The following is a 12,500-nucleotide window of genomic DNA, read 5'->3' on the forward strand; positions in this document are numbered from 1 at the left end:
ACATATTTTATGTGATTTGTAAATATGTCAGTGTATTCCTCTTTGTGGGCACATGTGCTTATGTCTGGGTGAGACTTTTAGGTGATCTCAAATTGTGCACAATGATAGTGTGCTCTTGGAATCTAAATCTATTCCCTATTTGTACCCTTCCCCCTTTTTCTTACTTTTCTTGTGTGCTTATAATTGTTAATCTAGAATATATTTTTACTTTCCCATTTTACTGAAGCTGAAATGACATAAATATGTTGCAAGCGCCGCAAAACCCTTTAAAAAACAAACACAAAACATTCCCCTGTAACATTATTTAACTTTTTAAATTTAATCATGCCCTTCCGTCACGACATCATAAGATCCCATCGCCTAGGCATTCCACGAAGGAATATAGATAATTCATTAAACAAGATGTCTGATGTGAACAAGAATCACCCATGTTGTCCAAAGTGAACAAATTGGGGGGGGGGGGGAGGGGGTTAATAATCTTGCCAAAGGAAAAAAAAACGAAAGTGCCTGAAGCGGAGCTCGAACCTGGCCCCTTCCGGGTCACAGTACATTGCCTTAACCACTCGGCCACTTCGCCCCCCCCCCCCCCCCTTCTCTCTCTCTCTCTCTCTCTCTCTCTCTTTCTTTCTCCTCTCTCTCTCTCTTTCTCCCTCTCTCTCTCTCTCTCTCTCTCTCTCTTTCTCCCTCTCTCTCTCCCTCTCTCTCTGTCTCTCTCTCTCTCTCTCTCTCTCTCTCTCTCTCTCTCTCTCTCTCTCTCTCTCTCTCTCTCTCTCTCTCTCTCTTACTTACATCTTAGTCACGATAATTTCCTCTTTTTTTTCCTCATTCTCTCCATTAGGTGGTTGACCTTTTGAATGACCTCTACACCTGCTTTGACTCCATTTTGGAAAATTTTGATGTGTATAAGGTAAGATTTTTGTTAAATATAAACTTGAGCTTTTATATAGCGCAATATCCACTAAACGTGCTCAAAGCGCTTTACAAAGGGTCCCTGGCCAACGGCAACTCATAACTTGTAGAACGAGACATGACGCCTGTTAGGCGGGCGACATTACAATTTTATTTCGACATAAACAACGCTGTTTACGGCCAGGTACTCATTTTACACCTGAGTACCGTGAGAGAATGTGAGTAAAGAGCCTTTTCCAATGACTCAACTATAGGGAATGAGATTAGCGGAAGAGTAGCGTCCCTTGATTGGACGTCACCCATAGTCTGTGACGTCACCGGCGAAAAAGTTATTATAGAGAGAACGTCATGTTGTCGCTCGGACGAGAGACGCATGCGCACAACCAACATGACGTTCTCTCTCTAATAACTTTTCCGCCGGTGACGTCACAGACTATGGGTGACGTCCAATCAAGGGACGCTACTCTTCCGCTAATCTCATTCCCTGTTTGTAGACAACTGGCTCGAACCCAGGACCTTCCGATCCTAAAGCAAGTGTCATACCAAAAGACTACATTGCCGCACCAGCCGCTAGTTACGAGGGCTCTTTCATAATTAACCGAAAAATGCCTGTAAAATCCGCGTTTTTTATGCTATCAACAAAATTCTTGCACGTGTTCATACCTTGACTCGTCCTTCAGTTCTCTACGTAACAGCCAAGTCTGTCGATGTCTTGAAATATACTTGATGTTCTTCATGGTTCCCTTGAGGTTGATAAGTATCAGTCTTCATTACTATATGACCGGTAATCAGAAGATCTGAGGTTCGATCCCCAGTCGAGGGAGACTGAATTTTTGGGATGTTTTTGTTGGGTTGTTTTGCTTTATCTTGTTTTTGTTTTGTTTTGTTTTTGTTTTTGTTTTTGTTTTCTTGTTTGCTTCGTCTTGCGCTGTTTTTTAGAAAGTTCGAAGATGACGTCACTCAGGTCTTTGTTATTGTTTTTTTTTTTTTTGCCATCCGCGTTTATGATGAGTAATGCTCACTGAACTGTATTAACCTGACTATAAACGTTCATAGATACACACAGTTTTGTGTGTTGGTCCGTTATACTTCCGGATGGCAATGTTATGAGCTTCTTTGCCAAGCGCATACTATCTATACCCAATTTTTCAGATCGTTATCATTGGTGTCAGTGTATGACATAGTCAGTTGGAAGGTAAACATTTTGGATTTGAATTTCTTTTTCATTTTTTGTTTTGGTATTTAGGTGAACGCCACTACCACATTATCTCATTCGTCTGTAGTGTTTCATTCATCCTGTTTTGTTGATAAAGGGGAAACCCGAAACGTCCACATTATCTGTTATCGTTTATTTGAATTGAAGCTTACATTCAATTTCACGTTGTTATTTATTTCATAATAAAACAGCTTATTTATCTTTTTTGTTTTGTTTTTGTTTTTGTTTTTGTTTTTGTATCCTTCCACCAGGTGGAAACCATCGGGGATGCCTACATGGTCGTGTCGGGACTTCCGCTGAAGAACGGAAATCTCCACGCCAGGGAAATCGCCCGGATGTCCTTGTGTCTCCTGGACAACGTCTTCCGGTTTAAGATTCGACATCGGCCCAACGACCAGCTCAAGCTACGAATAGGAATGCATTCGGGTAAGTAGTTGGTTGACATCGCTCCCCTCGTGGCCGACGTCTACTTATTTGCAGGTCTGTCTGATAGCCCCAAAGTGTTATGGGCTCGTTGTTGTAGAATTTTTTTTTCTGACACCCTCCCTGTCCGCCCACCAGTGAATGGGTAGCTGAGTCTATAAATATAAGATTTGGCGCGCGGAAAGTACTTTGCGATAGACTAGCGTCCCATCTAAAGGACAGCAAGCAGTATGGGCTCACTGTTGTATTTTTTTTACCCCCTCCCCCACACCTCCCTCCCCATGTCTACCCAGCAGTGAATGAAATAGGTAGCTGAGTCTATTAATATAAGATTTGGCGGAAAGTGCTTTGCGATAGACTGACGTCCTATCCAAAGGTTAGCAAGCAACACGGGCCTATTGTTGTAGATTGTTTTTTTCTGATCCCTCCCTCTGTCCACCCAGCAGTGAATGAATAAGTAGCTGAGTCTATTATATTAGATTTGGTGGGAAGTACTCTGCGACAGACTAGCGTCCTATCCAGGGATAGCAAGCAATCGCTATCGTCTGTTTCACACTATAGAACCGGGGGATAAACTCCGGCTCCATGGGCCTAATGGCTCTGAACGACTACTTTGTCCTAATGGAAATACATACTGTCAAACCAACGCAAACAGGGGCGTGGCTATACTGGTTGATTTGGTGCCTGGCACCGCATCCGTCTTTTAAAAATGGATTATAGCATTAAAATAAAAAAAACTGAGAAATAGTAAATACCACCCCTTGCTTATTTGAGTAAGTCTTTTCTGCATATTTGTTTCTTTCTTTTGTTTTTACGAAAATGGCATGTTTTAAGTCATTGACCTCTGATTCTGGCACCACCTTATACTGTAAGCATGCCACGCCACTGAACGCAAAGTATTGTCCACTACTACGTTTCAAATTTTCAACGTTTATTCAATCTTAGGCTTTCGGGCCAGTAATTCATACAAATTGATGACAACATACGTGAAAGTGGGGAGGGGGGGGGGGAGGAAAAGCAAAAAGAAAAGAAAACGATACCACACAAAAATGCAACAATGGTAATACTTACAACAAAAACAATAACAATAATAATAATAATAATAATAATAATAATAATAATAATAATAATAATAATAATAATAATAATAATAATAATAATAATAATAATAATGATGATGATGATGATGATGATGATGATGATGATGATGACGATGATGATGACGACGACGACGACGATGATGATGATGATGATGATGATGATGATGATGATGATGATGATGATGATGATGATGATGATATTAATAATAATATTTATACGTTATTGCATCCCAAGAAGAAAATTTTGGACAGACGTGTTATAATTTACACAGTAAGATAAATAGAAAATGGAAATGTGATGTATATATAAATAAGGAGCGGTTTTGTGATTTATATATGGATAATTTCAACACTGTAAAATAGTTAAAATCATCACTATAAATTGAACATTGAAAAGATCGCAAAACAAATAAATTAATAATTTACTATTTACATTATTTGGAAGTAAAAATGTGAAAATAATTATATAAAATGATTATTGCTTGTTGTTATAAAGCCTAATACTGGACGACAGAAAAGATTGTCGGTGTCTCTCTGTTTTTGAGATAATAATGATTTATATAAGTAACCCTCTCCCTCCCAGCTATAGCAAAATCGTCACATTTGTCACCACACAATATACAGATTCTTTCTTTTTCAGATTTATTTTGTACATCACAAACTTTAAAGAAAGATCTTTGTTCAATTAAAGACCATAAAGTTGTTTGTCGATTTAGGTGCTCTAAAAATTGCATTTGTCTTTTACGTCGACACCTGAATCGACATCAATGAATTGAACATCTTGTTCTCACAGGAAAGATGGAAGGTAAATAGAGTAAAGGTAGACCAAGAAATACATATTTGAATAGTTTGAACAGCTTGGTGACAAAGAAAGAGAAGAGTAATATTAGTTTTCTGAGGTTATCTGATCAGAGAGATGAACGGCGTACCATGATCACCCATGTCTGGCACAGACTTGGTACTTGAAGAGGAAGAAGAAAGTTTTGTAGGGGGCTTTTTTGTTGAGTTTAAATAATCAATTTCTCTGCTGTGTATGCCTGCCATTTTGGGAAAATACAGAAAATGCTTGGTAAGGAGAGAGTGAATACGCTATATTATTATACATGTCGACATCATACCCGACCCAACAGAAAGAACACCTGGCTTTCTCTGCAATAGCCGAAAATGCTGGGTCACCTCCAACCGCATTCTGACAGGACATGGCAGAACCGCAGCTAACATGCATAGATGGAATCTGAGAGAATCAGACGCATGCCGTCATTGCCAAGGAGGCCCTGAGACAATGGACCACATCGTCATCCACTGCCCAGTGACAAGCCTATCAGGAGGCTACGAGACAGCCTATAAGGCAGGAAAGGAATTTGAAGAATGGATTAAAAGATTCAAAATAGAGGTGTAGCCATTCGATACTACTACTGTTCTACATGTAATCTAAATCTATCCTCAGGTCCTGTGTGTGCCGGTGTGGTAGGGCTGAAGATGCCCAGGTATTGTCTCTTTGGTGACACCGTGAACACTTCTAGTAGGATGGAATCGAATGGGCACGGTAAGTCTTGGACTCGCCACGGCCTTAGGTCACCAAACAAACGATTCTTTTTTGGGTCTTTGGTTACATTCCAAGATCTTGATATCTTCTTCTTCTTCTTCTTCTTCTCCTTCTTCTTCTTCTTCTTCTTCTTCTTCTTCTTCTTCTTCTTCTTCTTCTTCTTCTTCTTCTTCTTCTTCTTCTTCTTCTTCTTCTTCGTTCCTCTGATGGACATCTATGGCTGCAGTCCGATATCTGCTATGAAGTCCGCTTTAGGTCCTCAGCCTCACCATAGAGCTTTGTGTTGAGTGTTGTAGGGGTGACCCAGTGGTTCGAACGTTGCACGTTGTATAATGGGCAATCCATAAGCACATGTCAAGTGGTTTCATGGTCGGTTCCACATGGGCAATAAGGGGTTGTTCCAATACCTAGCTTTGTAAACATATGTCCTCTTAGTCTATTGTGTCCTTTTCGGAGGCTGAATAGGGTGACTTGGCTATAATCTCCCTTCATCTACGATTCACTGAATCCTAGATTTTTGCTACTTTTTAAAATTGTTAGTATTATTATCGCATGCCAATTATTTTGTCTGCCGTCGATCGGGTTTTTAACTAGGTAATGTATTCATGTTTTCATTGTTTTGTTTTTGTTTTGTTTTTTTGTTGGGTTTTTTGAGGGTTTTTTTTTTTTGTAGTTTGGTTGTTGTTGGCTGAAGGAAGATTTTGAGCCCGAAACGTTCTGTGTTTGTTTGCTTGTTGTTGTTTTGTTGTTTTTTTTGGTTTGTTTGTTTGTTTGTTTGTTTTTTTCTTTCTTTATTTTTTCTTCTATTTATTTTTTTTTCCATTATTTGAACTTCAACGAAAATGATTTCCTATTTCCCTGACAGCCTTGAGAATCCACGTGAGTCCTTTCACCAAAGAAATCCTGGATACTTTTGGGACATTCCAACTGGAGATGAGAGGAGCTGTAGAAATGAAGGTAGGAAATACTCTGCAGATTTTTTAAACATTATTATTTGCAATGTGATTCAATAGTCTGATGTCACATCCGCCCAGCAACCAGCAGCATGGTTCTAAACAAAAGAAATCGGCACTCTTTATAATATTCTTCATGCTGGCTAGAACTTTTTCACGTGTTATGTGATCAGAATGTATAAAAGTCAAAACATGATCATATTTATAATGTTTTTCTCCTCTGGATACACTTTTATGCTCGTCGGAGAAGTATTTCATAAGGACGTCCGCCATTGTTCCGATAGTTTAGAACCAGTTACTAAGTTACTATGCGTCATTACGAGGGAAGTAACGTCATGACTGTTGAAACCTATTGGCTTCATAATATGCTCTGCTGAGTAGATAAATGAATCATTATAAAGTACACAGAATAAATATGGTAAATCCTTGGACACGCTCTATAAAAATGATTCATTCTCTGCTGTCTTTTATCTTTTTTTTTTTTTTTCTATAAATCGGAAATATTTTGAATAATATTAAATATGAGAAATGTTTAAAACTCATTCTCAGGGCAAAGGCAGTGTAACGACGTACTGGCTTTTAGGAGAAGAAAAATCCCCGTATAACATTCGCCAGCAAGGATTCAATGAACCATCGACTAATTCCACAACAACAGCATGATGATGATGACTTTTGAACTTTAAACTCTGACCCAACGACCTTTGATCTTGATTTTTCTTTCTTTTCAATTTACCAATTTTTAAAAAATAATAACGTTACATGACTGATTTTTTTTTTTTTTTTTTGGTGTATATATTATCATAATTATGAAGAATTGATAATAATTTTAATCATTTATTTTAGATTTTCTCGTTATTTAATTATTATTTCATTTTTTATTCCAACCCAATTGCTAACTTTTTTCAAAGTTCTTTATGAAATGAACAATGTCTAATGTAAGCTCAATAAGACAGCCCGCCTATCGTGTGATACTGTTAATATAGTTGTAATTACTCATGATATTGGTGTGTGTGGACGTCACTGGTGGATTAGTGCGTAGCCATCGTTAACGTATAGATAGCCTGACACTGACTCCAAAAAAATGACGTCAAAAGACAAGTCTTTGGCCGCGAAAGAAATCAAATCGTCAGTTGTATTCAATAGTTCAACCAATGGAATAAATCACTTGTTTCCTTGAGCTCTACTAACGACAACTCACAAGGCGCGGCATACAAATCTAAAAATATGACGTCAAACTAAAAGTCCTAGAGGGTTAATAAAATAAAATAAAATTCCCTTTATTCATTCCAGGGGGTAAATTTGTCTCTAGGGTCTATTCCAAGATAAGACTAAAATGACCCAGGGGTCAGCCGCAAATTGAGCTAGGGCGAGGTGGTGACTTGCTCAAGGCCACACAGCGCAGCGCCGGGTGATCGAACTGGGTACCCTTTTGGGTAGGAAGCAAAGACCGTACCGCTGAGCCACACTGCCCCCCTGTTCTAGTGCCAGGCTATATTTTGTTATCAATGGCTACGATTTGTGTCGCTGTTGTTATTATGCGAAGTATCCAATGAATTCGACCAGGGTGTAAAAGAAAGAAGAAAGAAATAATAATAATTGTTTATCTTGTAACATATCGTCATATTATTTCTATAAAAATGAAATGTCAATGAAATTCACAAACAATTTATTTTATTGCACTCTGTATAACCAATACAGAAAATGTTTACATATCATATTAAACTATAATTATGATGAGTTGATATATATATATAAATATATAAACATTTTGAATCTCTGTGATCGTTTTTAAATGTTTTTGGGATAAATCATGAAATGGCATTTGCAGCTATGGCGATTTGTGACAATCGTCTCTAAACGGTGTTATGTCGGTGTCAACTAGGTGACAAAAAGTAGGTTGAATTCAAGTCAAACTGACCAGAAATTTAAGACTTAAACATTTTGTAATTTTAATTAATCGTGTCCATTGTCTTCATTAAGTTTAACCCTCTCCTTACCAACTATAGGAAAATCATCACATTCGTTACGATACAACCAACACATTTTTCTTATTCAAGAAAATGTACGGTGTGTTGTAGAGCATGTTTGGCTAATGAAATTATTTATGGCAAGAACTTTCTGCTTTTGTGTTTGAGTGATAAAATAATCGATATTTGTATAAGATGAATATGAAGGTTTGGGGGAAATCCTGAAAATGGCTGGTAAGGAGAGTTAATAAAATTAACAAAATATTTATTTTTTAACAATAAAATCGCTTCTTTTAAGTCTTAACCACTCCAATATAGTACCGGTTTGGGAGGGTGTGTCACATTTGTGGACCTTCAGCTCAATCTTGTATATTGTCGACATAAACCAAGTGCTAGAAAATTGATCTTAAATTAAAATAATCAGAAATACCGAATTGACATAATCTTAACAAATCACTGAGATTTAACCCACATTTAACATCTTACATTTACTACTAAAATTGATTTTTTAACCCCCTCCTTATCACCCATAGTAAAATCGTCACATTCGTCACGATGCAGTCAACATTTTCTCATTCCATTTTCTTTTGTACATCATAATATTTGAACAAAAATGTTTGCTTTAGTTAAAGTATATCATGTAACACTGTGTTGAAGAGCTCGTTTCACATAACGAAATATTTATAGCAAGAACTAACAGCTTTTGTGTTTGCGTGAAATAAATCTATTTTTGTATAGGTTGGGTGTGAAGTTTTGAGGAAAATCTGGAAAGTGGCCGGTAAGGAGAGAGTTAACGCCTAATTTACGCCTATGTAATACCAGTTTGAGACGATCGGTCACTGTTTTGATTCAAATCCTACACTATCTATTTACTCAATTTGTTTTCACCGTATTTACCTTTGATTTCGATCTATGATTGATTGAACTAACCATTCAATCGTGTGTGTGGATCTCAATGCTTGACTTTATACGCTCATGTACGCACTTAAAAGGGGTTGCAAACCTCATTCGAAACTACTACGTTTTGTTTATGTTTATTGATCAAGTATGGGGATAAACATGATTTTACGCGATGATTCTGCATTGTTTTGTTTTGTTTTGTTTTTTTGTGGGGGGTTTTTTGTTTTTTGTTTGTTTTTTTTTCTTCTATTTTTCTTTCTTTTTTTTTTTTCAGAAGGGTGAAAAGGAAGCTGAAAATTAAAGATATTGTGTAAGAAATTATGGAACCGGTATATTTTTCTTGATTGACAGAGAAGAAAAAAATAAGAGTTTGTTTTGTATTTGTTTTTTATTGGGGGGGGGGGGGGGCGTAAAAAATGATGTTCTTGTTTTGTTGGGGGGGGGGGGAGTTTATTTGTTTTTTGGGGGATTTTTTTGGTTGTTTGTTTTTGTTGTTATTTGTTTGTTGTATTTTTTTTCTCTCTTACTTGTAAGAAGAAAAAAAATAAATTATTTTTTCAAGCTTTAAATTAATTTACATTTTCCGCCATATTGTTATTCTAAACCCTCTCGCAAAACCAGATCGAGGCAGTAGGCCCAGATATTGCGATCTCCAGAGGATGGAAGTAATCGTGTGTGGAGTCTATCCTTGTACGATTTGTAAATAATGTAGTTTATTTTACCATTAATCTAACTGATGATTGTGATGATGTTAATTATTAAAAATCCAATTTATTAATTAATTCAACATGTCTCATATCAAAGCACTCGTGATTTTTTGTGATATATAATATTCCATTTTCATTTATTTAATTTTTCAAATCTGTATCATAATGCTTAGTAAGTAGTGAAATATTAAACTCTAATAAAATATAATGATTGTCATGCTGCTTTTGACACTATAAATAATTTGTCAATCAGTTATTCGCGTATGACTGCGTTTGCCCAAATCGTTATCAGGTTTATAATGCTATCTCTGATTGATGAATTTCATGCTGCTTATCAATGACTGCTGTTAGCACTGACTGATCTGGCCATTGTTGCTGCTGTTCTACTACTTATTCTATAATTGCTGTGACTACTACTACTACTACTACTACTACTACTACTACTACTACTACTACTACTACTACTACTACTACTACTACGACGACTACGACTACCACTACTACTACTACTACTACTACTATACTACTACTACTACTACTACGACTACTACTACTACTATTACTACTACTATTACTACTACTATTACTACTACTATTACTACTACACTACTACTACTACTACTACTACTACTACTACTACTACTACTACTATACTACTACTACTACTACTACTATACTACTACTACTACTTACTACTATACTACTACTATACTACTACTACTACTACTACTACTACTACTACTACTACTACTACTACTACTACTACTACTATACTACTACTACTACTACCTACTACTACTTACTTACTACTACTACTACTACTACTACTACTACTACTACTACTACTACTACTACTATACTACTACTCTACTACTACTACTACTACTACTACTTACTACTACTACTACTACACTACTACTACTACTACTACTACTACTACTACTACTACTACTACTACTACTACTAACTACTACTACTACTACTACTTACTACTACTACTACTACTACTACTACTACTACTACTACTAACTCTACTACTACTACTACTACTACTACTACTACTACTACTACTACTACTACTACTACTACTACTTACTACTCTACTACTCTACTACTACTACTACTACTACTACTACTACTACTACTACTACTACTATACTACATACTACTCTACAACTGCTACTTACTACTACTACAACTACTACTACTACTACTACTCTCTTACTACTATACTACTACTACACTACTACTTACTACTACTCTACTACTACTACTACTACTACTACTACTACTACTACTACTACTACTACTACTATCATGTACTACAAATATGTACTGCAGCTTTCATACCTATTCATTTATATTAAGATGGGTATCAACTATTAAGAAAATGACACATTCTATATAAAATAGGTATATCACAAGGTACTGCCTTGACTCCTATTCTTTTAGCATACAAAATGAACCCGCGACCAATTGTATCCTGTTTTCCGAGCATCTCTTGCTAATCTCAGAAGAAGAAAAAGATTCAATCACCCCTTTACCTGTCAGTAAACAATAACAACAAAAATTATTAGGAGAAATATTGGAGAATCGTTCAACAAAATTATTTCAAGAATGTTAATGTGTACTTCATTAGTAAGTAGTGAAATATTAAACTCTAGTAAAATATAATGATTATCATGCTGCTTTTGACACTATAAGACACCCTCTGAAACACTTTCCAAATGTAAAATTGAGCCTCACAAATTCATTTTCGCCATATCTATCTATTTTTCCCCCTTCATTTTCCCGTTCTTTTTCAGCTCAATATCATTAAAAAATATTTATATGGTATTGTCATGATGAAGTTTTATCTCTATCATGATTATTGTCATGATCGTTGCCATTTTTCATCATAAAATAATTGCTGCTAATAATAACCATCATCATTACTGTCAATTGTTATTGATAACATCAAAATCATTCTTTTTATCATCATTATATTTTTATCACTGGAATTGTTTTTATTAATATTTGACTATTATCACCATTATCAATATTTTGTAATAGAATATATAATAAAAATACATATCAAAAGTAATGTAAAAATAATATCATTAAACATTATTAGCCTCACTATCACTTTTCCACACATCAGAGGAATATATATATATATATATATATATATATATATATATATATATATAATATATATATACAGTTATATTCTGCTTATAGATGAAACGAAATTGACGTCACTCGGCTCTTTGTTCTTGTTTTTTAACAACCATTTTTATGATGAGTTCTCACTATAAACGTTTATGGTTACACACAGTTTTGTGTGTTGATACGTTATGTATGTTTGAGTATTTCACCTAAACGCACCAATTCACTTATAACATGGGGTTATAATTCTGCTGCATACAGGCATAACGTCTATTTTTTAAATATTTTTTTTTTTGGTTTGTTTGGTTTTTTTTAACATTTTAAGACAAAAGTGCGAAACAAAAGCGAATGATAAAATGATTATGATGGGGTTTGTTTTTTTTTTCTGTGGTTCTACGCGTATTTTTATTTTTTTTTATTTTGTGGTTGTTTTTTTTGTTTCTTCAGTTTGCTTGCTTGTTTTTTTTTTCTAGATTTTTTGTTTGTATGTTTCTGGTTTTTGTTCGTTTGTTTTTTGTCTTGGTTTTGTTTTGTTGGTTTGTTTTTTTTTTTGTTTTTTTTTTTTTTTTGTTTTTTTGTTGTTTTTTTTTTTTTTTTTTTTTTTTTGTTTTTGTTTTGTTTTTTTTTTTTT

The 12,500-nt window shown here is 35.4% G+C and overlaps 1 protein-coding gene across 2 annotated transcripts in view; it reads left to right on the forward strand.

The window, feature by feature from the left end:
- Positions 1-10,701, forward strand: part of LOC144960566 (atrial natriuretic peptide receptor 1-like) — a 262,243-nt gene extending 251,542 nt beyond the window's left edge. For both annotated transcript variants that reach the window (XM_078893777.1, XM_078893778.1), the window contains 5 exons: positions 839-907; positions 2,377-2,551; positions 5,096-5,194; positions 6,060-6,151; positions 6,697-10,701. In XM_078893777.1, coding sequence (XP_078749903.1) covers positions 839-907; positions 2,377-2,551; positions 5,096-5,194; positions 6,060-6,151; positions 6,697-6,807 — 546 coding nt within the window. In that variant the 3' untranslated portion in view covers positions 6,808-10,701. The remainder of the gene's footprint in view (positions 1-838; positions 908-2,376; positions 2,552-5,095; positions 5,195-6,059; positions 6,152-6,696) is intronic.
- Positions 10,702-12,500: the final 1,799 nt, after the last annotated feature.

The sequence above is a fragment of the Berghia stephanieae genome, chromosome 15 (genome assembly GCF_034508935.2).
Source record: "Berghia stephanieae isolate SIO BIC M18660-M18661 chromosome 15, UCSD_Bste_1.3, whole genome shotgun sequence".
Lineage (NCBI taxonomy): Eukaryota > Metazoa > Mollusca > Gastropoda > Nudibranchia > Aeolidiidae > Berghia > Berghia stephanieae.